The following is a 24765-nucleotide window of genomic DNA, read 5'->3' as shown; positions in this document are numbered from 1 at the left end:
GAGATATTGTGATATTATTTGCTGTAACGACAGCCATGAGAGTAGACCGGAGCTCTCAGGCCATGGGACCAACCAGCTCCTCCAGCTGTTCCCTGCTCAGATATTTCACACTGAGATATTCCCACAACGGACCTTTGCACGATTACGTTCAGTTTGCGAGCTTGTTTGACACAAAACGAATCAGTCACATCTGTAAACATTATGGGTTGACTTTTACTCATCCCATGAAAGCAGAGCGACCTCAGATTATGTTCAAAATTGTAATTGACTTCGTGGTGTCACATGAAAATACACAATATTTATTCTGTTTGCTAGTAGTGACCTCGTCATAACAGAGCACAAGTACACACATACGTTAATATAATATTTATATGATACATATTTACAAAACCACATCCACATGTAAGGCACAGGCTGCAAAAGCAAAACATTGCATCAAGGTACAGAATATTTTAAGCAAAAATATTCCCACAACAGGAAGCAGCTGAGACTTTTATGGAAAGTAGAAAACAATAAGGGAACCTTTTCTCAAGCTTTTTCGTTTCTTTATGTTACATCAGTTAAGTGCAAATAGCTTCTAGACCTCCACCCACCTGTACATCTTGATACACTAAAAAACAAGGTAGGAGAGTAGTTTGTCCAGTTTGCCAGGTCCTGATCTCTGAAAACAACTCCCTGGATAAATGTGTTTGGGCAAGTTAGAGGAGTAAACAGAGAGCATACTCAGTCAAAATATTCTCTGGGTGCTACTGGTAAATAATGTAAAAGACAGAGTGTTATCAACGGCATAGGAGCTGCAATTCTGTTGAGTTGTAACTCAAGGAAGGCGCTACAATCTCTGTCCCGCCCAGAGCATCCTGCCCTCTGATCTTCAGGTTGACAAACTTGATCTTCCAGCTGTTTTTCTCCAGTGGGGAGCTGATGAGGCCAAATATTTGCTCAAAAATGCCCAGACAGGCTTCGTCTCTGTGAATGGTCCCAGCTACAGCCACCAGTACCAGGCCGTGTGGAGAGGCCAGCGTCCTGAGGCCATGAGGCTGCAGATTGGGACTGAGGAGGAGGCGCTCATCCCTGGTCAAGGCTAGCAGACGAAGGCTAACCAGTTCAGCCCCCAGGAAATCCTCCATCTGTTCGCTGCCAGCTCTGAGAAAGAGAGACGTAAACAAGTTCAAGCCCACATGTGTACACATGTTCTAATCCCATCTTTCAAATGACGCTGAATGCATTTTTGTTTGCAGAGCAATTTGACAATTGGTGCAGCCAAGTTCTGCCCCAGATACATAACTGATGCAAAAAACAGAAAAGCCAACAACCACACATCACCAGCAGCTTAATTTAAATCCCTTTACTGTCAATGGCATTCTTACTTGGAGAGGAGGCGTAGCTTCACATCTGGCCAGAAGTGTTGCGGTCCCCAGTCCTGCGGCGGCTGGCCCAGCGAGGGGTTGTGACTGTTTAAGAGTTGGAAGAACCACTGGCAGAACTGCTGGCCAAGTACAAGTGGGTCAAAGCCCACCTCTGTGGACACCGTCCCTGTGGTCGGTCCCAGTCTGGTCTCATCCGTCTGTCCTGGAAGGCTTTCGTCAGCCTTAAAGAAATGAGACGTTGTTGATATACTCAAATACATTGTCAAATCATGCCTTGATTACATGCTGTCAACACCTCATGACATTATTGACATCACAATGAAGCACCACCATCTTACCAAAACGATACCTCCAAATATTCAACCATGTCAACATATAACGGACGGCTGACCTGGCCTCCTGTCCCTACCTTCCCAGACGACCACAGCTCCAGTGTCCTTTTCACCAGCTGGTGTTTCTCGCTGTTCGGGGGCATCAGCACACCCTCTTTGGCCAGGTACTTGAATACGATGTCGCGATGAACCTTCTTCCTTTTCAGGAGCTCCTCCGCATTTTTAGTGAAGGAGAGGATTGTTTCCGTGGCCTCTATATAAACAGATAGACATACTATATCCTTTTGTTTAGGCAGATGTGATATTATGAAAAATAGTATGCTATCCAACTTGCTCCTTGCTAACTTGTAAAGATTGAAAGCATACGATACCTGTAACATTTTCCACAACTATCATCTTATTCGTGACAGTGTCGCTGAGTGAGAGTAAGTGGCCTGTTGACATTAACTTCAGTATCTTTGTACATCCAGCGCGCTCTGTTTCTGACAGGCCTGACATTTTTGACAACGCAAAACTAAAAATTCCCTCTTCGTTCCAAAGATCGTCCATTCGCGTCCTACTAGAAATGTGTTCGTGTAGGAACATACATTCGTAGCAAAACATTCCGCACGAAACCTTAGCTATATCCGGCAAGACTTGAAGCTGCATTTATAGCTATAGGAATTAATAGAGTCCCTAGATGAAATACATACGAATGACCCTTTTACCTATTAATTGCAATACATGTATGTGTTACAAATACACTATTTGTAAGGGAAAAAGCTACAAACGTTTAGTATCACCTTTTTACGGATTCAAGGATCATGTCGTGCATTTTCTGAATTTGCAGCGGGAGGAATGTAAACAACAGCAACACATCGCTGGTGAATTCAAATAATGATATAATAAAAACAATGACGAAAATATTAAAAATGATAGATGGATAGATATATAGATGGATAGATTACATAGGAAATAATCATGATTGTGCTTTGAAATGCTAATAGAGATTAATGGCTGTTAAGTGCATTTTTACGAGGAGCACCTGAAGGCATCATGAGACAAGACAGTTAGCTAGCTTAACTAAAGCAGAATATCCATGGCTAGCATGCGCAATGAGGATGTACTGGCAGTGCAGCTGGGTAATTTACCTGTAAGATAAACGACCTTTCAGCTGGCGTTACACATAACTTATTCATCAACAAATATGTTTTGATTAACAGGACTGAGGGGGAGCTGCTGTGCGATTTGGAATTGTAACGTTACTGCCGAATTAAAGCCAGGGAGTCCATCGCTGAAAGGTAACGTTATCACTTGCCTCATGTATCCACAGCTTCTTAACGTCATCCCACAGTTCCGCTTGTATACGATTAACGTTAAATAGTGCTACTGAACGAGTTGATAAAGTAACTGATTTTACAATTGTTGGTGTTTTTTTGTTATTCAGTTATTGCAACAATCATACAATGTTATTCTGTTGCCGAACTCCATAAATAACTTTGGGAATTTAACGTTAATATAAAGTCAGTCTCGTTAAAATTTAACTAACAACTTGTTCTAAAACAATAAGGGACTTTCTACAATTTGGTATTCTCCCACAACCTTAAAGTGGCGTAAAGATTATTATTTTGTACTGCTTGGTTTACCCACCATACCATTTTGAAAGACGTCATCATGTGACTTGAATGTAATTGCAAGAGGAAAACAGTAACGTAGTAAAGCTAAACTATTCTAAAACTGTGGTGTGAAGTCGGTGCTTCTGAATCGTCTCTGTAACTGCACGAACTAGGCGTTACTCAACTTTGTACCTTGTCCTACTTGTATCAACATGAGGTGTGGTTTGAGTCAGCCCTTGATGAGCCTCTACTAATATTGCCTGACTGCTGGCCTTTAGCTGTGTCACAACGAATGAGGAACTGTCATTGTCTAACATCATACAAAATCATTTTCTAACATTTCACATAACTTAGTCTGCTTTCAACACAAGGAAATGTGAAATGAGGGGAAATTGCACCAGTTATTTCCCAAGTCAGGTAAACATATAGTTCCTCAACTCATAACAATCAGTTCTCTAGAAGTTATAAAGGACTTTGATGTTGCTGGTTTAAATCCCTCAACTGGAGAACACCACTCTAAGCTACTATAAGATAGCATTCAAAGTACAGGACGTGACGGACAAGAACTTAGTTGAATATACAACACATACATATGAAGACCAAAGCTTAATATTTCTCTCTCTGAGATCAACATAACTTGTAAAAATCAGAAATAGAAAAAAGCTCTGCCAATTTTCTCTGGACAGCTACAGCCTCAAACTCGTTGCCCGCTTGTCTTCCCGTCATTGCTGCAGATGGAGGAGTTTAAGAGCACTACTCTGGGCCGGGTAACGGTCTACTCTATCCAGGGCTGCCCACACTGTGTGCAGGCTAAAGCCACCCTTGGACGTTTGGGAGTCCCGGTATGTGACGTGGATTTGGGAAGGCACCCACAGCTCAGAGCCAGAGTGAAGGCGCTGACGGGATGCAGCTCGGTCCCTCAGATCTTCTTTAACAACATTCATGTCGGGGGCAACGATGACCTGCAGAAATTGGTGAGAAGGAGTGGAAAACGTCTAAAGATACCACTTCCTCATTTGAACACTTGTAAACTTAGTATATATATATATATGTATGTGATTGATCTGCTTCACTCCCTCAGGCTCCTGAGGAGCTTCAAAGGTTGGTGAATGTGGTGACGAAAGAGCCTCTTCCAGCAGATGCTCCACCACTACCAGAGGAGACTCAAGCAGAGGACATGGCCGGGGAGACTGATGGAGGTGAGGGATTTATTCATCCCACACAAACTAGAGAGTTTTTGCTTTTTCCAGATCACTTAATTGCCTTCCAAATGGGGAAACGGAGAATTCTATAATCTGTGCAAGTTTGGTGCTGAAAAATACTTAATTCTGCTAAGTCTTTAATGCCTTAACCCTTTCCGAATGCATGGTGTGTTCTTATTATTCACACTGTTTTCCGGGTGGATTTTCTGTTGAATGTTTAGCGATTTGTTTCAGATTGGTTTAGCCTGCTCAAAAATGGGTTGTCAACTGAAGGGAAAACTCGTGAGGCATCGACTTTGATGAACTATAACGATAGTTTACAACTCGTGCCGATACGGGCATGGTGGTGTGTTCGGGTAACAGCAGATAGTACCTCATCTGTTGTGGAGAAAGATGTTAATTCAGTGTTGCCTATTACCTCATATTTCATATCATTATGTTCATTTCATTTTATTCGTCCTTGCCCCCTTGACAGTCTTGACTATAACTTTTCTGAAGTTACATTGGACGTTGTTTCAGCAGCACAGGTGCATATAAGCTGTATAGCCCAATGTTAATGTGGTAAACACACCCTAAAAGTTCAGTCTTAAGACCCATTTGGATGCAATCTGTTGCATGGTCCTTCCTGAACAATGTCCATTAGCCATGCTGAATGAGTAGCTATAACCTTAATTCAGGTGCTTCCTTTTCCACCAACCACATATGTTTTTTTTGCACACATGCTGCCCTGCACGTATTCTTTCATACCTGTATGAACAGGTGTGTTTTTGTGTGTCTTGCCACATTCCTGCCCTCAGAGTTTGTGTGTGAGAGAGATGAGTTTGCAGACCTGGTAGAGGACCTCAAACATGGCAATGTGATTGCCGCTCAAAGGAGGGGACTGACAGTGTACAAAAAGAGCTTCTCATGTGATCAACTGGTTGACTGGCTGCAGAAAGAGAAGGGCATGGGTAAGTAAGGCTGCAAGACCTGCAGTGAAGCGTTCAGTGTTTTCAGTGTACAGTCACAGCCAGATCTGTCCGACTCTTGACTGTGGCCATGTGTGTGCTAGCCAGGGCCGAGGCCTGTAATACTGGCCAAGCACTGGTGCAGAAGAAGTACATGGTCACTGTCCGTGGCGTTGGGCAGCAGGATGGCAGTTTTGGAGAAGGGAAAGACACGCTGTACAGGCTGCTGGAGGATGACCCTCATTCATCACTCAACGCAGGGCAGACGGCAGCCTGCAGCCCCATCCAGGGTAGGTCAGGTCTGGTCTGGATCAGGCTTTTGGGACAAATCACACGTTTCCTTCCAGGTTCATGCTGACTGGCGTCACCCAATGCTCTCTAACCCCTGTCCTCTCTCTGCTGCTGCCTTGGTGTATGAGGACCCTTCTGGGTTTGCTTGGGTTTGTGTATTACGTCAGTGAGCTTAGTGGTGGGAAGAACTGAAGTAGGACTTAGTGATATATCTGTTATATGGCCTCTGATCAAATAACTAAATAAGAGTAAATCATTCAAACTTTTAGCAACTGAAGAAATACAGAAAAAAACGGCCTGAAAATATATATCACTGAAGCCCTGTTTCAAAACCATGTTTTCCTTTCTGCAGGTTTGGTGTCATCTTTTGACTGGTTCATTTGTTTCTTAACGGTTTCTTCTTCTGTGGTGGCGGTAAGACACATTGCCTGGCTCTGTGTTGTGTTTCTACCTGAATGTTGCACCCCTCTGGAGGCTAACTAACAAGCTAATCCGTGCTGTACGACACAGAGGGGATTATAATCGCTGCTTTTCTAAGTGTTGGTGTTATTACGCTTGGCTGTTTTCTCTCTTTTCTCACGGGTAATATTTTCTAATAACATTCTAATTTGTACAGGTTAGCATTTCATGGGTTTATTTCACAGCTACTTTAAATATGCACTTATGCTATAGCGCCCAATTTCAACCCCCAAATTCTGTCCCAGCTCATTGTTAATGTTTTATAATCCGGCTATGAAATGTGTTGATTTTACTTCACACCAAAACATTGAGTTTTAAATCGATCCGATATTTGTCAAGGTTCTGGGGCTATGCTAACACAGGCTGTTAGCGTTCAGATGTTGGTTAATCTCACCAGTAAATGCTGTCGGACTTGTCAAACATTAACCATCCTTCTCTCTCTTTCTCAGCTGCTGAACTCGCTCTGATCGTACGGGAGTTGATCCTGAAATTGTTCTCTGAGCATCTCTCTGCTGATGGCAAGGTAATGTCCTCGTCACCTCACGGCTTCTGGCGCAGGGTGTGTTCGTCCGTACGTTTGGTTGTTGCTCTTGTACATCGGTGTGACTAAACTAAATGAACAAAGTGGGTCTGTGTTGTACTCGTTCCCGCAGTCTGTGGACTACAAGGGCATGTCGGCGGACCCTGCCTTTGAGCGTTACTGCGAGCTCGCTGTTCAGCTGCAGAGGGTGGAGCTGCTTTCACTGAGTCGGGAGGAGAAGCTGGCCTTCTTCATCAACATCTACAATGCTTTGGTCATCCATGGGTACCTGCGCCTGGGGGCCCCCACCAACATGTGGCAGAGATACAGAGTAGGCTGCACTAATCCCCCAGTCCTACATGCCACAGAGTCCCACTAGAGGGTTTTTTTGGTGCTGATTTACATGAACATGTACATTATTTTACATCCAGATTGAAATATAAAGATATGACATCTATACTAAGTGGCATGAATAGTTGTGTTGTCTTAAACGTATTGATTTTCCTGTCCCATTTATAGTTCTTCAACTACGTGAGCTACCTGATTGGAGGAGAGGTGTTCACATTGCAGGACATTGAGAATGGAGTTCTGAGAGGGAACAGGAAAGGCGTCGCACAGCTTCTGAGGCCCTTCTCCAAAGCAGACCCACGACTACAAGTATTCAGACATTCTGTTCAATCACCGCTGAGCATTTCACTGATTCACCAATGGCACTTTTAATGCGAAATAAGTAATGTGATGTTGAATTCCAATTCCCTTGTTGTCCTCTAGGTGGCCCTTCCAGATGCTGAGCCCCTCATTCACTTTGCCTTGAACTGTGGCGCAAAGGGCTGCCCGCCAATTAAAACGTACACCCCACAGGTAAGCAGATTTCATAAATGACTTACGGGGGGTATGTTGGGGTATATCTGGTGAATGTTAGGAGGTGGAATGGTCGGAAATCGCTTCTGATCTACTCAACCCCATCAGGACATTGACAGCCAGCTCCGCACAGCAGCGGAGGCCTTCTTGGAGAACGACGACGCCTGTTTGGTGGATTCTGGGAAAAGAGAAGTGCAACTCAGTCAGATATTCAAGTGGTACAAAACTGACTTTGGAGGAACTGATGAAAAGGTAGTTCTGACTCCCAATTACCAACCGTGTGGTCTTGTTGGTGATGGAAGTATTCCGATCGTTTACTCAAGTAAAAGTATCAATGCTACGGTGTAAAAATAAAGTATCACCTTCTAATGACCATGAACCTCACCGTGTGTTTTCTCTTCCACCTCCGCTCTCTCGTAGCTGCTGACGTGGGTGGTGGAGCACATGGGGGACTCTCCGAAGAAGACCAGCCTGCAGGGTGTCCTTTCCGCCGGGAAGACCAAAGTCAGCTTCCTCCCTTACGACTGGAGCTCCAACAGTTCCCACTGAGCACGCACACGCATTCACGTCCAGCTATATGCTCTGTCTCTCTGCATCTGTCCGCTTTCTACTGAGCTGCTTCTACTTAAAAACCAGGTCGGTGATGATGATGATGATGATGATCCACTGGTCCTCAACCATGCAAATGGTTTTTATGCAATACAAACTGTAAATCCAAGTGGGGAGAGGGTCACATTTGCACTGTACCATCGAATCATACTTCTCTTGGAGGCTTATCGTAGCTTTAAGGTCTTGCTGAGCGCTCCTAATCCCTATGTTTGGAAGTTGTATACGACTTTTACGTTCAACTTTTATTGGAGAGCCATCATAAATGAAATTGCACACTGAAGCGTTTTACTGCAGCAGCTAAAGGACTAGGAGGAGATGCACATTAAGTGTGTTAGTGACTTGTAAAATGTCAAACCCTGAACATTTCCCAACTTATTTCAATTAACGCACCGCTAACCAATGGCGTTCTTTTATAGTGATTATAAAATCCACGATCTCCAGTCCTAATCTTTCACCACTATGACAACAACTCAGGGGTCCTGGATTGTCGCGATTGTCGTACAACATCCGTTGGGCTGTTTACGTGGACATGCAGTCCGAGCGGATGGAGACGGTACAAACACGGCGCCTTGACGAGCCAAATCGAAACCCTTTGCACTTGCAAACCTGCTCATCCCTGTTTAGCGGGCTCCACAAAGCTAGTCCATCATTTTAACCTGCAGATGTAAACAAGCTGATGTTTTCCTACAGGGGAAGAAAGTAACAGCTGTTGCAGTTTTAACACTTAATGGAAATGGTGCATTAGTGGTTCATCCGAAGCCCTGGACAGTAAATACTGAAGTCAAAACACAACTTTGCTTATGGCTGTAAAAAAAAAAAGCCAGATTTAAAGATTGTGAGAGAAATGTATGATTTTTGGAAGTATGGTTGATTTCATTTGTTAAGCATCTGTGACCCAGGTATCAAGGTCTTTGTCATTTCAAACAACATCCTGTTAGGTGCTGCTGCTGTCACTTAGCCTCCGAATCAATAGCCACAGGTTGGACTGGAACTGTATGGTGGTGCGGGGGGGGGGGGGGGCTGTATCCTCTAGGCCCCCATCTTTGTGTTTAGAGCTCAGACTTTCACTCGTCTGGATGAGTTTGAACTTTGAACTCCTTCCTGTGAAGCTACGCGGTTGTTCTCCCCTCTTTTTGATCCAAGTCTTCCATTTTCAATTGGAAAAGAGCTACTGGTGTTTTGTAAAAAGATATAAGATTATTTATGATCAACATTTTTATCAAATCTACATCCCTGATACTTTGCATGTTTATCACCAAATTTGAATGCTGTTGAGACATATTTGTTCTTCTTTCCCACACAAACAATGTTCACTGTTGGTCAGTGTCTGCGGGAACTTCAGTAGTTGAATGTAGCAGTTCATGTGTTGATTAGTTTGCAGTTTATTTGGTGTGTTGTGTGTGCCTACACACACTTACCACACTGCACAGGACCTCCTTCATTTCTTCTTCCGTCACTGAATTTCAACTAAATTAGTTTTCCGTTTTACCTTAAACGTTTGTAAGACTTCTCTTATTGACACAACTCTTCCAGTGTGATGACCACACATCTACTTCATTTCATGACTGTACATGATTATAGTGTTTATTAGTGTGTGGCTTAGAGAAACCTTTTTTTCTGCCGCCTCCGTTTCCACAATTCAAGGATTTTCTTATCTCAGGTCAAAAGAAAATGCGAGTAGAAACGACATTGAGTGGCTTGATGTCATCAATATGATGCATGTTGTTCTGCACAGTCCATACTCTTTTGAAAATACATGCACATTACTGTAACTGTCAGTTTGTCCTGAAGCTATAAGCAGCACCACATCATGAGGTTGAATAAAGCATGTATTAAAGCTGGAATGCATTTGAATGGCGGCCTGTAGCAGGAGTCGCTGCTTTGTTTCTACCCTCTGAGCTCAGCCATAAATAGTCAACACTCATCCTCCCAGTTACGACAATTCAAAGTGCCAGTTTGACCCGAACATCACCTCCGGCTTAGCTGTAGACGGTGAAAGTGCACCGTCGGCTTTACGACACGTGGGATAAAATGGAGAGAAGAAAAAGGCTTTTGTTTCCCGACATTGATGATCCCGGTACTTACATTGCCTCGTGTATCAGGAACATGTGATGCAAAAAGTTTTTTAAACAAGCAATTCTAATATTCTATTTTCCTCTTTCCTTGGGGTTTACAATAAAGCAATGTTTATGAATGGTAAATATGCAATGCTGAACTAAAATAAATGTCTGCTGCCTCTTTTACTGTATTCTCATTGCATGGTGGGTGTGCGCGTGTGTATATATTATATATATATATATACACAGATGACACAAAAGGGTTGATCTACAGGAATAATGTGCAACAGAAATATTAACCAAAACCATAATTATCATTGGCAATGACACTTGGTTTAATTTGTTTATTCAAACACTCTTTAACAAAAATAGAGGGAATCAATACCTTTACAAATCCAATATATTAACATTTGTACATATAAATAAGCAGGTTTAAGTGTGCAGTCCCGTAAAAACGCCACATTAAAAAGTTAACCACCTCAAAAGTATATACACACACACACACAACAGATATTCTACATAGACAGACGTGGTCGTGGAGTTAATCAGAGTAAAAAGAAAACTTGAAATTGAATGCAATCTGGCACTGTATGACAGATGTATTCTTTATCTTTACCAGTCCAAACTGATTACGTCTTGGCACAAATGCAACGGTGAATCATCTCCACATTGTAGAGAATGATCGTGTGACAGTATGAAGGCAGATTTATATGTTTCAAGACATTTTGGTCACAGCTTATAAATACGTGATTCCAGAGTTAACAAACTCAATCCTGCTTTCAAACCCAAACAGCAGCCCAGTTTAGCTGTAAACACCTCTAACGGTTTGAAGACCTGCTGTATGAGATAACGGTACGAGGGACTCCACCAGCACATCTCTCCTGTTGTATACATCCTCTCTGAAGAGACCAAAGCGCAGGGATGTGCATGATTCATTAGGAAGACTACATTATTTTAACACACATGCTAAACAAAGAAGGCAACACACACCGAGCTCATCTTTCCCCCAATCAAAATGACTTTCCACAATATTTCATACAGTTACAAGGACTGTTTTTGATATGCTGCATGTGAACGACAAAATTTGGACGGGACTTAGAAATCATATGCTGGAGCCATTTGGCATAATGTTGAATACCACAGCTGGAAGAACCAGATGTTCCCTTTGGGAGTGTGAGAGGACACCCGCTGCCACCAGCAAAGCATGAGGAGAAAAAAAACATTCAAAGCCAAAAAATGACAACCCATCTTTTCCCAAACTACATGATTTAAGACAGTAAAATAAATTGTCCATTAAAGAAATTTTAGTGATTTTTTGGTCTATATTCTTACAAATCAGAGGCTTACAATAGATGTAAGAAATATTTAACTCAACAAAGAAAACTCCTCAGTGTCAATAGGTTGAATGAAAATACTTATTTCAGTTACATATACATGTGTTACTATAACTTAACCACAGTATCGTGAGTCCAGCAAACGGCTGTCATTAAAAACCTGTCCTGTGGCCCAACATAGCAATACTGTGATTACGACGTACCTTAAGGCGGTACGTAACAGAGAACGTGTATCTAGGGAGGTTGTCTTCGGTCATAATTCGTTTGTCAGTTCCCAGACATTTTAAATTTGGGGAGAACACAAAAAAATAGTGTTTTTATAACCAGTGTTCATTGAAAAGGCAAATAAATATTAATTCATCATACATAATATATATTCCTTACAGATTTGTGTTTGTTTTACCTTCTCGACACACCGATGAAGTTTCTCTCAATTTAAGTAAGAGACAAAACAATCCTACAATACATCATTTTGGCACATATTTCCCCTTTGTTTACAAACTGGTATGTGGTACTGTGTGAGAGTACAAAGAAAGGGTTCCAGTGTTCCGTTATCTAGAATGTCACAGCTCCTCTCACCACTAACCTAAGAAAGAAAAGAAACAAGTTGATTATCCAGCATTAGAAATATCCAAACAATAACAGCTCGAAACACTTTACAATCAGTGCCTCAAGTATTACTTACTGTCGTCGTCTGAATCGAAGCCAAAGAGTGATGAGCATGTGTTGAGGGCTTGGTGTTTCTGGAACTCTAAGGTGCTGAAAGAGGAAAGACATTTGTCACAGCGATGCCGGATCTTCTGCACGGAGGCCACGTCATCCTCCGGCTGCTGCTCTTCTGGGACGAGCTCCTTGTTCTTCTTGTTGTTGTTCCAGTAAACGTTTTTCCTCGGAGGGACCTCGTCGTTGGACCGCCTCTTGCGCATCGAGAGCCGGGACTCGTCCAGGTAGGTGGACGGCGGCGGCCGGATGAAGGGCGCTTTGACAAAAGTTGCATACGCGGGATCTTCAGGTTTGAAGGATTTGTGCTCGGTTATGTGCGGCTCTCCCAGCGTCTTCTGCACTCCCTCGGCCAAAGTGGACAAACCCTCGAGGTCCCGGACATTCAAGGGGTCCCACTCGATGGGCGTTCTTTTTCGACAGCTCTTAGTTGGAGTTGCTGCAGCAGCAACGGTATGGGACGTCTTCCCCTTTAACAATGTGTGTCTCGCCTCATCCTCATGTCCATTGATGGCGGCTTTGCGGTCGTCTGCGGGCTCATGACCGACTGTGTTCTCTGAACAATTAGGAGGTCTAGACGGGTCCTGATTACTGTCTGGGATATTTACTTTGCAAGGCTGGTCTTGGGTTTTGTTCATTTCTCTGAAAGCCTCACGATTAGAGGCCTCGGCGGGATCGGGGGCCGGACTTTCTCTCTGCCCCTTTTTACTCTGAAGCCATATATCTTCAACCTTCACCCTCTGCTTCCACGGAGCTTCTGGGTTTTGCGTCATCTGTCTGCCGGGTCCCAGCTCGAGTTCCTCTTTCTGAGGCGCCGGGATGTAGTGTCTCCACTCATGGTCGTAGAGACCTTGAAAGTTTGCGAACAGCTTCTCACAGTCTGTGACTGAACACTGAGGTCTGAAGGGCTGGTGAGTGTTGACGTGGTCCTTTAAATCCTGCAGCGTCGAGAAGCGCTGGTCACACTCCAGGTGGTAGCAGAAGTGCTGGAGAGCGGTGTCGTGGAGCTTCATGTGGTCCTTGTAGTGCTGGAGGAACTGGATCTGCCTGTTGGAGGAAAGCACAGTCAGCCCAATAACAACCTTTCAAAGATGTAGCTTGCAATAAAGAATCTTTAGCAAAAAGAAGTTTGTGATGCCTGATACACTCTTACCTGAGGCATAGGGTGCACTTGCGTTTGGCCCACACAAAAGTCTTCTCCAGCACCTTCTCTTCGCTGATGTGGCATTTAATAGCGTGCTTTGTTAGCGTGGTGCTAATCCTCATGAATACTCTGTCACAGGACTCTGAGGGGCACAAGTGATACGTGTCCACACCGAAGCCATTTTCTGCTGCTGGCTTCTCCTCCTCCATCACAGTCGGATCTCTTACGACCACCACGCCATCTTTAATGACGACCTGCTCGTCCTTGAATTGGGCCAGCTTGAAGACCTTCGCATCGGGGTTCTTGCACTTTTTGTGAAGCACGGATGTCTTTTTGATGAGTGTGCGGAGGTTCCTGAGGATTCGATCTTCCCTCTTGAGACTCGACACTTTAGTTTTGCCTGCGGGTTTCGGTTCAGAAGTTTCCTTGACGGAAATGGAAGTCGGATTTTCGTTCGGAGGTTTCACATTGTGTGCTATTCCATTAGCGGCTGGACTGTCCTCGGTGCACGGCTCCTTATCGGGGGGTTTCTGCTTGCTCATCTCATCGATGTGCTCCAGAATATGCTTTTTGGCAAAGGGGAGCTGTTTAAAGTGTTTTCCACAGAGTATACATTTCAGTTTCCTGCTCTTAAGGTGCGACAGAGCATGCCTCATAACGTTCAAGCCTTTATAGTCTTTGTGGCAGAAGTTGCAGTGGTACATCAAGTGGGAGTATTGTTGAGTGCGGCGTACTCGGTCCTTCCACGTTCTCTTGGCTTTCACCTGGAGAAAAGACAACGAACCATTCAACAGAACAAGTCAGCAGAATATCAAATACAATTCCAACGACTGTGTGTACACAAGCATTCCACTGCAGTGTATTCAAAGCATAATGCATCCAACAAGTAAGACAAGATAAAGATGCATTCATTTGGAATTATGAACGTAGATTATGAAATTCCTGGGACGTTAATAACAGAAAAAACAACTGACCTCAGTGTTCGACTCCTCTGCTTCCACTGTGGGTTGGGGCTCCTGTCCCGCGTCGCCATTCACCTCATCTTGTGCCAGGGATTCTGGTTTCTCACTGTCGGGCCTTTTGGATTTGAGAGCGTAGCTGTGCAGCACTTCTATCGGACAATCCAATAACGCTAAGGGCGGACCATCGAGCTCAGGATCAGCAGCTCGACCGTCACAGATCTGAGGTTGAGATTCCTTTTGGGTTTGTTCATCGAGACCGCTACCGGAGACCAAGTCGGGATGTTTCTCAAGTCCACTTTCCCTCTCGAGATTATCCATCTGCTCAAATTGGTTCTCTTTCTGTTCACGCTTTTGTTCAAGTTCGTTCTCCAGGTGAGGCATGTCCGGCTCTCTGTCGTCTGTGTCCGTTATCTCCTCAAAACCGGACTCTTCCTCGGTGAGGGGTACTTCGTTTTCAGGGTAGGAGAGTTCCAGTTTCTGTGAAGGCTTCCGTCCCCGTTTCTTCCCTTTGCCCTTGACCTGCATCTCTTTAACTGAGACCTTCTTCTTTTTGACTGGCTGCACCTGCTCCAGCCTCGGGAGACCCTGCAACCATCTTTTCTTCCGACCCTTCCGTTTCAGAATTTGACTCTTCACACATCTAGACAAGTATTCCCTCTTGCGGTTTAGCGGGGCTTTTACGACAGCTGCATTTTCAATGTTAACGTGAATGCGTCTCAGTGAGTACACAGGCTTGTTGCCGTAGGAGGATTTGAGATTGTATTTGAACTCTGGATCGTCGCCGCGGTCGGCCTCGTCGTCAGACATGGATTGCCTTCGTAGGCTTTTCCTCCATTTCCTCCTCTTCAGAAGAGGGTTTTTTGAAGGGGCGACACAGTTTTCGGTCTCTACCTCCACAGCACGCTGGTAGGAATTCAAACCTTGAGCGCTTGAGTCATTTACACACGTATTTATCAACAGCTCTTTGCTGTTTTCCTTCTCCTCTTCCTCGTATTCCTGCTCCTCTTCCTCCTCCATCTCACTGAGAACAGCAGCCTTCATGACCTTGTCACTCATCAACCCCAGGCAGTGGGTCCGGAGGGTCAGGAGGTTCCAGAACTCCGGATCAAAACACAGGCGCTCCTTGAGCATCTAGAAAACAAAGATAGAGAAATCTTAGACATGGATCAGAATGCTGATACATCAAACACGTCATTACATCAGATCACATGCCCCCCTCTCCACCACCTCTGACCTGCAGAATATGGAAGCGAACGTTGGTCCGGACGGGGCTGTTGTGGAGGTGCGGCTCCTGGTCAGGGTGCATGTAAAGCAGGCAGACGGTTCGGTAAGCGTCCAGGGTGCGTTCCAGGCAGAAGACCAGCAGGGCACACGCTCGACAGATCTCCAGGTCATGAGGCAGCAGGAAGGCGGTGGTCTTGCAGACGAGGGACCGGGTGACACTGTCGGCCTGCATGTCGCCCAGCTGCAAGGCCCTGGCACAAAGCTCCACACAGACCTGGACTCCTTCAACCCCCAGCTGGCCAAAAACAAACAAAGTCATTAAAACAAGGGGAAAATCGTAGATAAGAGAAGCTTATTAGGGTCAAGGTGATGTTTATTTTGACTCGATGACACAAAAACGGAAGCCGTGTATTTCCAGCAGCTAAATATATCATTCGTTCCGAGAAACATGGCATGGAAAAAGAAGATGCTGTGACTCCGGTCGCACCTCTGTGGTGACGAGTTTGATGAAGGGGAAGATGGCTCTGACGTTCGTAGCAGAAGAAGCCAACTGCAAGCACTCGGCCAGGAAACCATGTCTGGAGGGCTGGGCCCTGAGATGCAACCTGCTCCAGATGAACACCAGGTCCCTGCAAGAGGCAGCGGAGGACAAGCCAAAGACGTCACTCATACGTTTTGATGACAAGTTAACAGAGGGGGTACTAAACTAAATCAAAAATACAAAACTGTGCATCTTGACAACAGCTCCCCTCACTACAAGATTGATCAAACACTGGGTGAATTGACCTGAAAGTAGCATCGGCTGTGAACACTGAGGAGGAAAGTCCGATGTAGTATTGGTGTGACATACATGTCTGACGGTCATTCTTACCAGATGTAGTACATGTCTCCATTGTGTAGCTGCTGGGTGAGGAAAGCTTTACACAGCGACAACAGAAGCTCATCTTTTTCAACGCTCTCCGTGTTGCAGATGATCTCCACCGCATCACGGCCGTCTATCTCTGCCATCTGTGGAAGAAGATATGTAGAGGCACATACATGCATAAAAATAGACTCCAAATATGAAATAAATCAAAATGCATTACAATCTATAAGGTATACAAGAACCATCTGACCAGTTGGGTGCTCGTTATTACAGCTTCCATTCACGTAATTCATACGGCTGACAATCTTCAGAACAGCATCTTAATAATTTGTTTTAATGATATAGAATATTCATCTATAAAGCCCCATGCATCCTTTGCCACTCTTCATCTCTTACCTCCTTGTGAAAGTGCTCATGCAGTGAGGCCTTGTAGCGGCAGGTCAGGTAGACCTGATGGAAGTACAGATGCTTTCCAGCCTCGCGATTTTCCAGGCAGGTTTTAGCCAGCGCCATTGCCTCTTGCATCCGTTCACAGGCTCGCAGATAACGAATCCGCAGCTCAAAGAACACTGGCAACTCTGAGCTTAAGTAGTCCTCAACTGCATGGGGGGGGGGGGGGGGGGGGGGTTACATGAGTTAATATATATGATATATGGGTATTTACATACAGGTGTTGGCTAGGGCAATGCAGAATACCGGTAATAACACTGATATTGGGGTCATTACAATTCTTCACTGGCCCTTCAGTTTTGTTGTTCTCTGATATGATGATGAAGGGATTGATGTGTTGTAAAATCTTAAGCAACATTTTCAGAAACAGCGTATATTCAGCTACTAGTTTTGATGAAATATTTTGTAATTTGAAATACATTTTTAGGAAAAACTGGACATAGCATTAAGATGTACTGTACATTTTTACCAAATACTGTAAAGGACACGTCTTTTGGCCAGACAGCTACAGCCTGCAGGAGAAATTCTGTTGAGCAAGTCCATAAAAAACACAGCAGCTGAACTCCATTCGTGTGTGATGGTACGATAGTGAGACGTGAATGATAGACAGGAAGGCAAGTATGTGTCACACTCCCCATCAAGTAGCACTGCTGCTCCACAAAGCTGTGTGAGCTCACTTATTCTCTTCTATCTTTCTGTTAAACCGATTACGTTGGTTGCTGACACAACCTCAGAGGGTCTTATCAATAGCAAGTCTGGTCACAAGAGTGGGGTGACCCAATTCAGAATAAAGTATGAAGTAAGCCCAAAAAAGATGTGGCCATGAGCCTACCTTCTTTCAATGGTAAGTCCGCCTCTTTCAGGATTCCTTGCAGCACTAGATTCTCCCACGGGCCTCCTGCTTTGATGATCAGCTTCACATGCTGAAGGTAGATGTTCCTGTGCCTCAGGAGCTGAGAGTGGCACTCCTGCAAAGAGTTTGAATTTGTGAGACGACCAATCACAACAATGACTTTTAGGATATGTTGGTTCATAACTACATACTAGATATGGATAGAGTAGCAGTAGCAAACACACAGGTAGTTGTTATTTTGATAAAACATTGGGGTAACGCTGGCTGTTGGCTGGGTGCTGGTAACTTTTAGTGAACACTCACAACTGGTACAGCAGCTGGGTGTAATGAAAGCGTGAATAAGAAAACTGAGGATTGAAACGGTGAGTCACCTGAAAGGAATCCAGAATGTCTTTTAAAGGCTCTTCCACAAATTCTTCCTTGCTGAAAAACAGCATCAGTTCAAAAAAGCTCCTAAAAGACAAAGAGAAGAACATTAGTTTGCCAAAAAACATCCCACAGTAAGTATATCTTAATCAGTACAAACCCTTAGCAGTCATTTTCTATACAAGTGCTATCAAACAGTAAATACTGACCAATATGTAGCAGCTAATCCAAGCAAAAAGCTCTTTAACTGTAGCTCTACTGGTTTGCAAACATGGGGAGAAAATATAACATTTGTGTGCTATTGCTGTGGGACAGTGTACCTAAAATAGTTAGCTCCAGTATTTCACAAAACAAGAAAACAAGGCTGCCATGTTCACTGCGGTACGGCATATGGTTGAGTTTTAGATTACCAGTATGCACATCCAACGTGTAGGCTAAGAATTCCTCTGTAAAACTCATATCATGAGCTTTACTTGCCCCTCTAAACGTCAACAAACAATGTCTCCCATTACATGTAACAGAGTACTTACAAGGCCATACTGCTGAGGACATAGTGGATGTGCTGACAGTCATCGGGGAAGGCCGCAGTGGCTTTGGTGAAACTGCAGAGTGCGGTCCGCAGCACCTTCAGCTGAGGGAGAGGAACTTGCCAATGCCCCGTGTACTCCTCGACCAACTGTGCAGGAAAAACACAGACACGGAGAAATATGAAATACATTTCAATTGATCACCAGAGGTTTTTTTTTAGCACTAAAGCACACCGAATAAATAGCTGCCTTCAAAATATTAAAAGTTCAAAGTAATTTCGGGACATTCGTATGCAGTGTGCATAAACTGTAGATAATCATGTGGGGTGGTACATCAAGCGTGCCTACCTAATAACAATAAAAAGCTAGAAATGTTAAATCTACAGGACCAATCATAGTGTTCAAGGATGAAAATGCAACACTGTGTTTGTACTGAGGTAGTACAGTCAGCCTATTTAAAATCATTGTCTATTGTAACTTTGTTACAATAATTCCTGTGCACAACATGACACAAACTAGCACTGACACAACACCGCCTCAAACAGAGAGGTAATCAGTGTTTGACAATTGCAGAGCTTTGTTGGTTAAACTGCAGTGCGAGTGTCACTTATCATGCTTTAACTCCCACAACGAGGAAAGGAGGGACAAACTATGATTGTGGAGTGTAGTAAATTAGATGGAATACGGGAATAGATAACTATCTTAAGTTATATCTTATAAACAAGGCTGATATCACACTGATGTAACACTTCAGCATACAATGATTTCACAGTCTTGTGATTTGCAGAAAGTTCGCCTTGTAACGCTTTATTATTTAGCTTTAAGTTGCCTTTTAATCTTAATAACTGGGATTTGAAAACAGTGTAGGAAACCTAGTGTTTCCCTTAAATGTTAAAACAACGTTTTAATAATATCCAATAGTTAAACTAAATACAGCTCGTTAGTAGAGCTATGTTAACCTCATACCGTTAATAAGCTTAACTTTACTGCTACAAAGCTAACCAGCTAAGCTAACTTATAGCATACATCGGATAGGCCTATTTTGAGGAACTCTGGTAGCCTACTACATCAAGTTACCTAGCCAGGAGTACAGTTTATACCTCTCTTCGTTTTATTAATCATTTATGTTTTGTTTAAGACGGGCTATGCCAGTCGTAGCTTCACAATGACGCCAAACATAACGCTACATGGTCTGGGGACTAGCGTTAGCTAGCAAAGCTAGTAGCGTTAGCAATAAACAGACGGCGACTATGGAGACCGTTTTACAAAATAGAGACTAGCATACCTCACAAAACTCAGAGCAATAGCCTTTGCTCTTCAGAGACGACTCGTTGCTGCAATGTCTATTGCACAACGTGTCCAGGGCTAATTCTAGCCCGTCTGTTTCCAAATCACTTTCGCTGTCCGCCATACTGTCTGCTGTATCCAGCGCATAGTCAAAGTTGCCAGGTTTGAAAGCTAGCGTCCTCGTATCCCCCGCGAAAAAATAAAACCAACCTGGCAACCCCGTAATTACAGCGATCATCAAGATTGAGACACCATTGTGCAAACTTCATTTTTATTCACAAGATGGCAGTTACATTTTTAGAACAAATGGTTCACATCTAATACGCATACATTTGATCTGTGAGAGTAATCTTACACTGATCAGTAGTTAGTAGGCTATTGTCATATTGATTATTAAGGAAAGTCTTTCCAGTAGAATTTACAAGCAGGCATTTTGGAGTTTTACAAAGTTACTAACATTTTACTAACTTTTAAAAATAAGTAGTTTGTCAATTACACGTGTACAGCAAGTTTGGCAAAACTATACAGAGGAGAGGAAAGTTTGACTTTTGCATATTGTTCTTCTGTGAAAGAGGGTTTTAAAAGCTCTCTCTAATGAGTCATTTTAAAAATAATGTCTCTTAAATTTCTGTAACATATGTAACATAACATCAGAAAAGAACATTTCCCCAAATACCTATAACATTAAACTAATTCGGACATGACGGTCACAAGGTTGATACGATAGAGGTAAAAGAAGAGGCTGATGGGAATTGCTGTAAACCCATGTAGGCTAAAGTGAATTCAGGCATTTAGTTTCTGATTGTATGTCCTCTTTTAGCATATTTTTTTCTATGTGACACATGAATGCAGATTTTTTTTTTATTTCATCACTTTTATTTATTGAGTTGATGAGGCCAAATAAACGATTCCATATTTCCAGATCCATGAATCTCTGTGTTGAAGCCATAGGTTGAAGCTGTGAAAGAGACTGATGCAGTTCATCACAGCCAACTGGGAAGACCGCAGTCTTTCTAACAGCCACAAGGGAGCGTCATCATATCAGAATATGGAAAATATCTTTAAATATTTAAGTCGGCAGACTGAAATGTGGTGTTGCAGTAGATCCTATTAATGTTCATTTGCACATAAAGCTGATCAGTGAGTTATCATGCATGTTATAACTGCTATCAATCTCTCCATACACACACTGTACTCATAGCACTCACATACCAAACCTTCACTAAGGGAAATGATCAGTAACACAGAGAAGAACATCATTCATATATGGGCTGTTTATTATTGAGTATTGAAACAGTGAGAGACAAAGACAGAAACAGTATACAAATACTGTTCATATTGTCAGATGTACAGTATGTGCATGTATGACACACTTTATCGCTCTGGCATACAGTACACCCTCACACATGACTCATCCACAATATTTCCATCAACATATCGTGCACCCTCTTGGAGGCAGTAAAGAAATAGTCGTTCTATTCCAAGTACTTTAGTGGGATTCATGTAATGACGATTTCTGCACTGGTGGTTCTGTAATTCATTGATTAATGGTGGCTATGGCGTGGGAGTCAGATGGGGTGGGGTGTTTAATGGCTCCAAGACATATGAATAAATATCCTAAGAAATAACTTAAACCAACATAAAGGTTCTGCAAAACATCAATTACAGTGGCAGCGTCTTATGGAAGATGTAACCCATCTCATGTAAGCCCATCAGATGTAAGCCCTCTCCAAAAATAAATCTTTTGTACTGAAAGTTGAGACAGGTTCCATTGTTATGTTGGTCCCCAGGTATTTTTTCTTTTATAATTCAGAATGCGTTATTCATGGTATGATTTGGTCCTAGATCACAAAGCATTTTATTCACATTGAAGGCATTCTTAGCTGTTAATCCTAAACATTTAAAACATGATAAATTATGTTGAAAGGCAGTCAATAACTTTGCGCTTTCAGATTGTCAAATGGATTAAGACAGTATCGTTGCCATTACCTGACAGAAAGCGTTAACAATCTACAAATATATAACTCATATTTGTTGGAGGGTTTCGCTGAATACATATCACATTCAACAACAATTTCTGTTCACAATCACTGCGGCAGTCAGTCAGATAAAAGTCACCCTCTATAACGCCATGGCCACAGAAAATCACAACTTGGTATGCTGTGGAATTTTACACATGTTAGCCAGCAGCTTGGACGAGATAAAAGGGAGGTCATTAGATGGAAACTCCTTAATGGTCAGCTATTTCAAGGCCCTTTAATGGGGTCGATCAGTAATGTTCAGAACCCAGGCCTCAAAAAGGTCAGCGATGGCCCATTTTCTAAAAACCAATATGTCAGTATCCTTTCAAAGACACCAATTAACATCAAGGGAATCTCAGGCTGTTCTATTAATAGCATGACTTGGATTTCAATGTGGAACTTTGCTGCAAAGCTTGTTGCTCTGCTGCTGCTATTTAGGCTGTTGGAGTTCCTGGTGGAGCATCTGGAAATGGTTGTCAATCATTATTGTCTCTCAGGCACATTCAGTCAGTTACCCCCAGCCTTTAGATCGTACCCCCCTGGTTACACGTGTTGTAAAGTATGGGTTATGATTGTGCGTAATTGATCCATCAGAGGTAATGACTGCACCTAACGAGTCTTTGGAAAGCTTTTTTGAAGTCTTCATTAAAGATGGTGTAGATGAGGGGGTTGATCAGCGAGTTTAGGTAGCCCAACCATGTCAGAAAGTCAGCCATCTCCATCGAAGTACTGCAAGAACCGCAGGTGTTGACAATCACTTCCTTGACAAAAAATGGCAACCAACAGATGACAAAGGCCCCTATTATTAACCCCAACATCGATGCCGCTTTGCGCTCCCGTGAGCCCGAGATCCGTGGTCCTTGGTAAAACTGACTCCTACGTGATTCACTCCGTGACTCACTCCGTGACTCACTACGTGACTCGTTCCGGCGCGACTTGCACTGGAGAACCTTTACCGATGCACGCACCCGTTCACGTGGCGGTTCCTCAGTTGAGGGTTCAGAGAAAGACTTTTCTGGTGGAATTATTGGCTCCGGACTTCGAGGTCCACCATCGTCGGCGCCTTCTCCAGCAGGGTAGGATGACGGGATCATGCTCCCATTGGTCATACATGAGTGACGGCTTGCCCGGCTGGCTTCCCTGCGCATATACAGGGTCTGAGCGGCACGGTAGATTTTGTAGTAGAGGATGAGGATGAGCATCAGGGGGATGTAGAACGCCCCAAGGGTGGAGTACAAGGTGAAGGTTATGTGATGGTGCATCATGATGCACTGGTCTTCCTGCTCTGAATCCCCACTGTAGTGCCGCCAGATTAGAGGAGGAAGTGAGATGAGGATGGACAAGAGCCACACCACTGCCACCATCGCCCCAGCCCTGGCCCCCGTGCGTTTGCGAGAGTACTCCACTGCATCAGTGATGGCTCTGTAACGGTCGATGGCGATTGCAGCAAGGTGCAGGATGGAGCATGTGCAACAGGTGATATCCACACTCAACCAGATGGTACACACCACCTGGCCCATGAGCCAGGTTTCTTTCTGGATGTACATAATACTGAAGGGCATGACCAGCACAGCCACCAGCAGGTCAGTCACTGCTAATGAGCAGATGAGGTAGTTGGCCGGGTGGTGCAACTTGCGCGTGACTGCGATTGCTGTGATCACCAGGCAGTTGAAGAATGTAGTCAGGATAGCCAGTACAGACAGGGTCATTGTGAGCAGGATCTTACTGGGAGGAAGTTTAGTGGTCTCCAGTGAGTCATTACCACTGCAGCTTGTGGCAAACACCCCTTCAGTGCAATTGGGGAAATCCATTCTGCAAGCAGAATGGACAGGGAGTTGTGCATTAGACATAACAGGAGATTCGGGACACTTTATTTTCAAAAAACTATCTTTTTTTGACTGCTGTGTAGCTGTGTATATTATTTTGTTGGTCATGTTGCTGGTGTGGAATTTAATCAGCCAGTCACCATTTTAGCGCAATAAAATGATTGCAAGAATTGTGCTATAATTCCTACATCTTCTTTTTTCAAACAGTCACAGACAATGATTTCGCTTTCTGCACTTCAAATACAAAACATGCCAAGGCTGATAAAATGAAAGTTTTCATTGAAAATGTGCTTGAAAGATATGGACTTTAAGGACCGTGTCCAAGGTCTCGAAACCTTAAATGGTTGTAAATGCTTTGACATTTTTATATTTTAACTTGTCCACTCCTACCTGTCTAGGCTCTAACGTGTTGCATCCAGCTGGTTCAGTGTGCAGCAGACCGTCGGCCCGGTTCTGTCCTGCCTGCTAGCTCTGCCATCACGTCACCTCTGCCACTCATCAACACCTGGGAGAGAGAGAGAGAGAGAGGGAACAAAAGAGAGCTATTGAAGACGGTACAACAGCAAAGTAAAAGAAACAGCCAAGGACGCGTACACCTACACAGCAGATACAGTGAATGGCTTCTTAGAAACTAATATTTGCATGTCTGTTTCAATTCAAATGAACTTGATTCTTGAGGACAGCTTTCTGGATCATTGGGTCTCATTATGAGCTGAAGTAAGTATTCACATGATGTGACACCTGCTTTTCCAATTTGGGTCAGTCTAACATAGCTCATTGGCTTGCTCATTGATTATCCTGAGTTTAACGATACCAATTAATGTTGTTTCACAGGCCTTTCAAACTCAAAAAGCTTCGAAATTGGTGGATAACTTTTCTTGTAATTGTTGGCATGTGAACATATACTGACACTTAAAGACATACAACATCAGACAGAAATATTATG

At 43.5% G+C, this 24765-nt stretch overlaps 4 protein-coding genes across 4 annotated transcripts; 1 reads left to right on the top strand and 3 right to left on the bottom strand.

The window, feature by feature from the left end:
- Window positions 1–381: 381 nt before the first annotated feature.
- Window positions 382–2240, bottom strand: cUnh3orf38 (chromosome Un C3orf38 homolog). The gene is made up of 4 exons (XM_079276869.1): window positions 2071–2240; window positions 1777–1952; window positions 1368–1588; window positions 382–1143 (listed from the first exon to the last, which is right to left on the bottom strand). Exons 1-4 carry the CDS (start codon window positions 2195–2197, stop codon window positions 780–782), a joined length of 888 nt encoding a protein of 295 aa, XP_079132995.1. The 5' UTR covers window positions 2198–2240; the 3' UTR covers window positions 382–779.
- Window positions 2241–2739: 499 nt separating this feature from the next.
- On the top strand, window positions 2740–10411 carry LOC306783728 (uncharacterized protein). Its single transcript, XM_079277503.1, has 12 exons — window positions 2740–2820; window positions 2902–2979; window positions 4029–4268; window positions 4376–4493; window positions 5294–5446; window positions 5548–5733; window positions 6643–6716; window positions 6847–7044; window positions 7233–7370; window positions 7485–7574; window positions 7683–7826; window positions 7995–10411. Exons 3-12 carry the CDS (start codon window positions 4029–4031, stop codon window positions 8121–8123), a joined length of 1470 nt encoding a protein of 489 aa, XP_079133629.1. The 5' UTR covers window positions 2740–2820; window positions 2902–2979; the 3' UTR covers window positions 8124–10411.
- Window positions 10412–10579: 168 nt separating this feature from the next.
- On the bottom strand, window positions 10580–20132 carry znf654 (zinc finger protein 654). The gene is made up of 12 exons (XM_079277170.1): window positions 19971–20132; window positions 18689–18834; window positions 18164–18245; window positions 17772–17907; window positions 16886–17088; window positions 16496–16632; window positions 16112–16253; window positions 15635–15919; window positions 14413–15531; window positions 13448–14202; window positions 12260–13341; window positions 10580–12160 (listed from the first exon to the last, which is right to left on the bottom strand). The coding sequence occupies exons 1-12, from the start codon at window positions 20094–20096 to the stop codon at window positions 12156–12158; spliced, it is 4218 nt and encodes a 1405-aa protein (XP_079133296.1). The 5' UTR covers window positions 20097–20132; the 3' UTR covers window positions 10580–12155.
- A 2451-nt stretch (window positions 20133–22583) lies between these two features.
- htr1fa (5-hydroxytryptamine (serotonin) receptor 1Fa) lies at window positions 22584–23804 on the bottom strand (the record flags this gene model as incomplete). Its single annotated transcript, XM_079277356.1, has 1 exon — window positions 22584–23804. The coding sequence occupies one exon, from the start codon at window positions 23802–23804 to the stop codon at window positions 22584–22586; it is 1221 nt and encodes a 406-aa protein (XP_079133482.1).
- Between the last annotated feature and the right edge of the window lie 961 nt (window positions 23805–24765).

Source organism: Melanostigma gelatinosum (genome assembly GCF_949748355.1).
Source record: "Melanostigma gelatinosum genome assembly, chromosome: 10".
Lineage (NCBI taxonomy): Eukaryota > Metazoa > Chordata > Actinopteri > Perciformes > Zoarcidae > Melanostigma > Melanostigma gelatinosum.
The sequence above is the reverse complement of the archived record's forward strand: the minus strand, read 5'-3'. Positions and strand labels throughout refer to the sequence as shown.

What these genes read in the sequence shown, in the direction of transcription:
- znf654 (XM_079277170.1), bottom strand. Translation starts at nt 20,096, where the DNA reads ATGGCGGACAGCGAAAGTGATTTGGAAACAGACGGGCTAGAATTAGCC. An exon ending in GTCCTCAGCAGTATGGCCTT is followed by an intron (nt 18,246 to 18,688) that starts GTAAGTACTCTG and finishes TTTGTCTTTTAG; the next exon opens with GAGCTTTTTTGAACTGATGC. An exon ending in AAGTGCACCCTATGCCTCAG is followed by an intron (nt 13,342 to 13,447) that starts GTAAGAGTGTAT and finishes TTCCTCCAACAG; the next exon opens with GCAGATCCAGTTCCTCCAGC.
- LOC306783728 (XM_079277503.1), top strand. Translation starts at nt 4,029, where the DNA reads ATGGAGGAGTTTAAGAGCACTACTCTGGGCCGGGTAACGGTCTACTCT. An exon ending in ACATGTGGCAGAGATACAGA is followed by an intron (nt 7,045 to 7,232) that starts GTAGGCTGCACT and finishes TCCCATTTATAG; the next exon opens with TTCTTCAACTACGTGAGCTA. An exon ending in AAGCAGACCCACGACTACAA is followed by an intron (nt 7,371 to 7,484) that starts GTATTCAGACAT and finishes GTTGTCCTCTAG; the next exon opens with GTGGCCCTTCCAGATGCTGA.
- cUnh3orf38 (XM_079276869.1), bottom strand. Translation starts at nt 2,197, where the DNA reads ATGTCAGGCCTGTCAGAAACAGAGCGCGCTGGATGTACAAAGATACTG. An exon ending in AGTTGTGGAAAATGTTACAG is followed by an intron (nt 1,953 to 2,070) that starts GTATCGTATGCT and finishes CTGTTTATATAG; the next exon opens with AGGCCACGGAAACAATCCTC. An exon ending in AGCTGTGGTCGTCTGGGAAG is followed by an intron (nt 1,589 to 1,776) that starts GTAGGGACAGGA and finishes CATTTCTTTAAG; the next exon opens with GCTGACGAAAGCCTTCCAGG.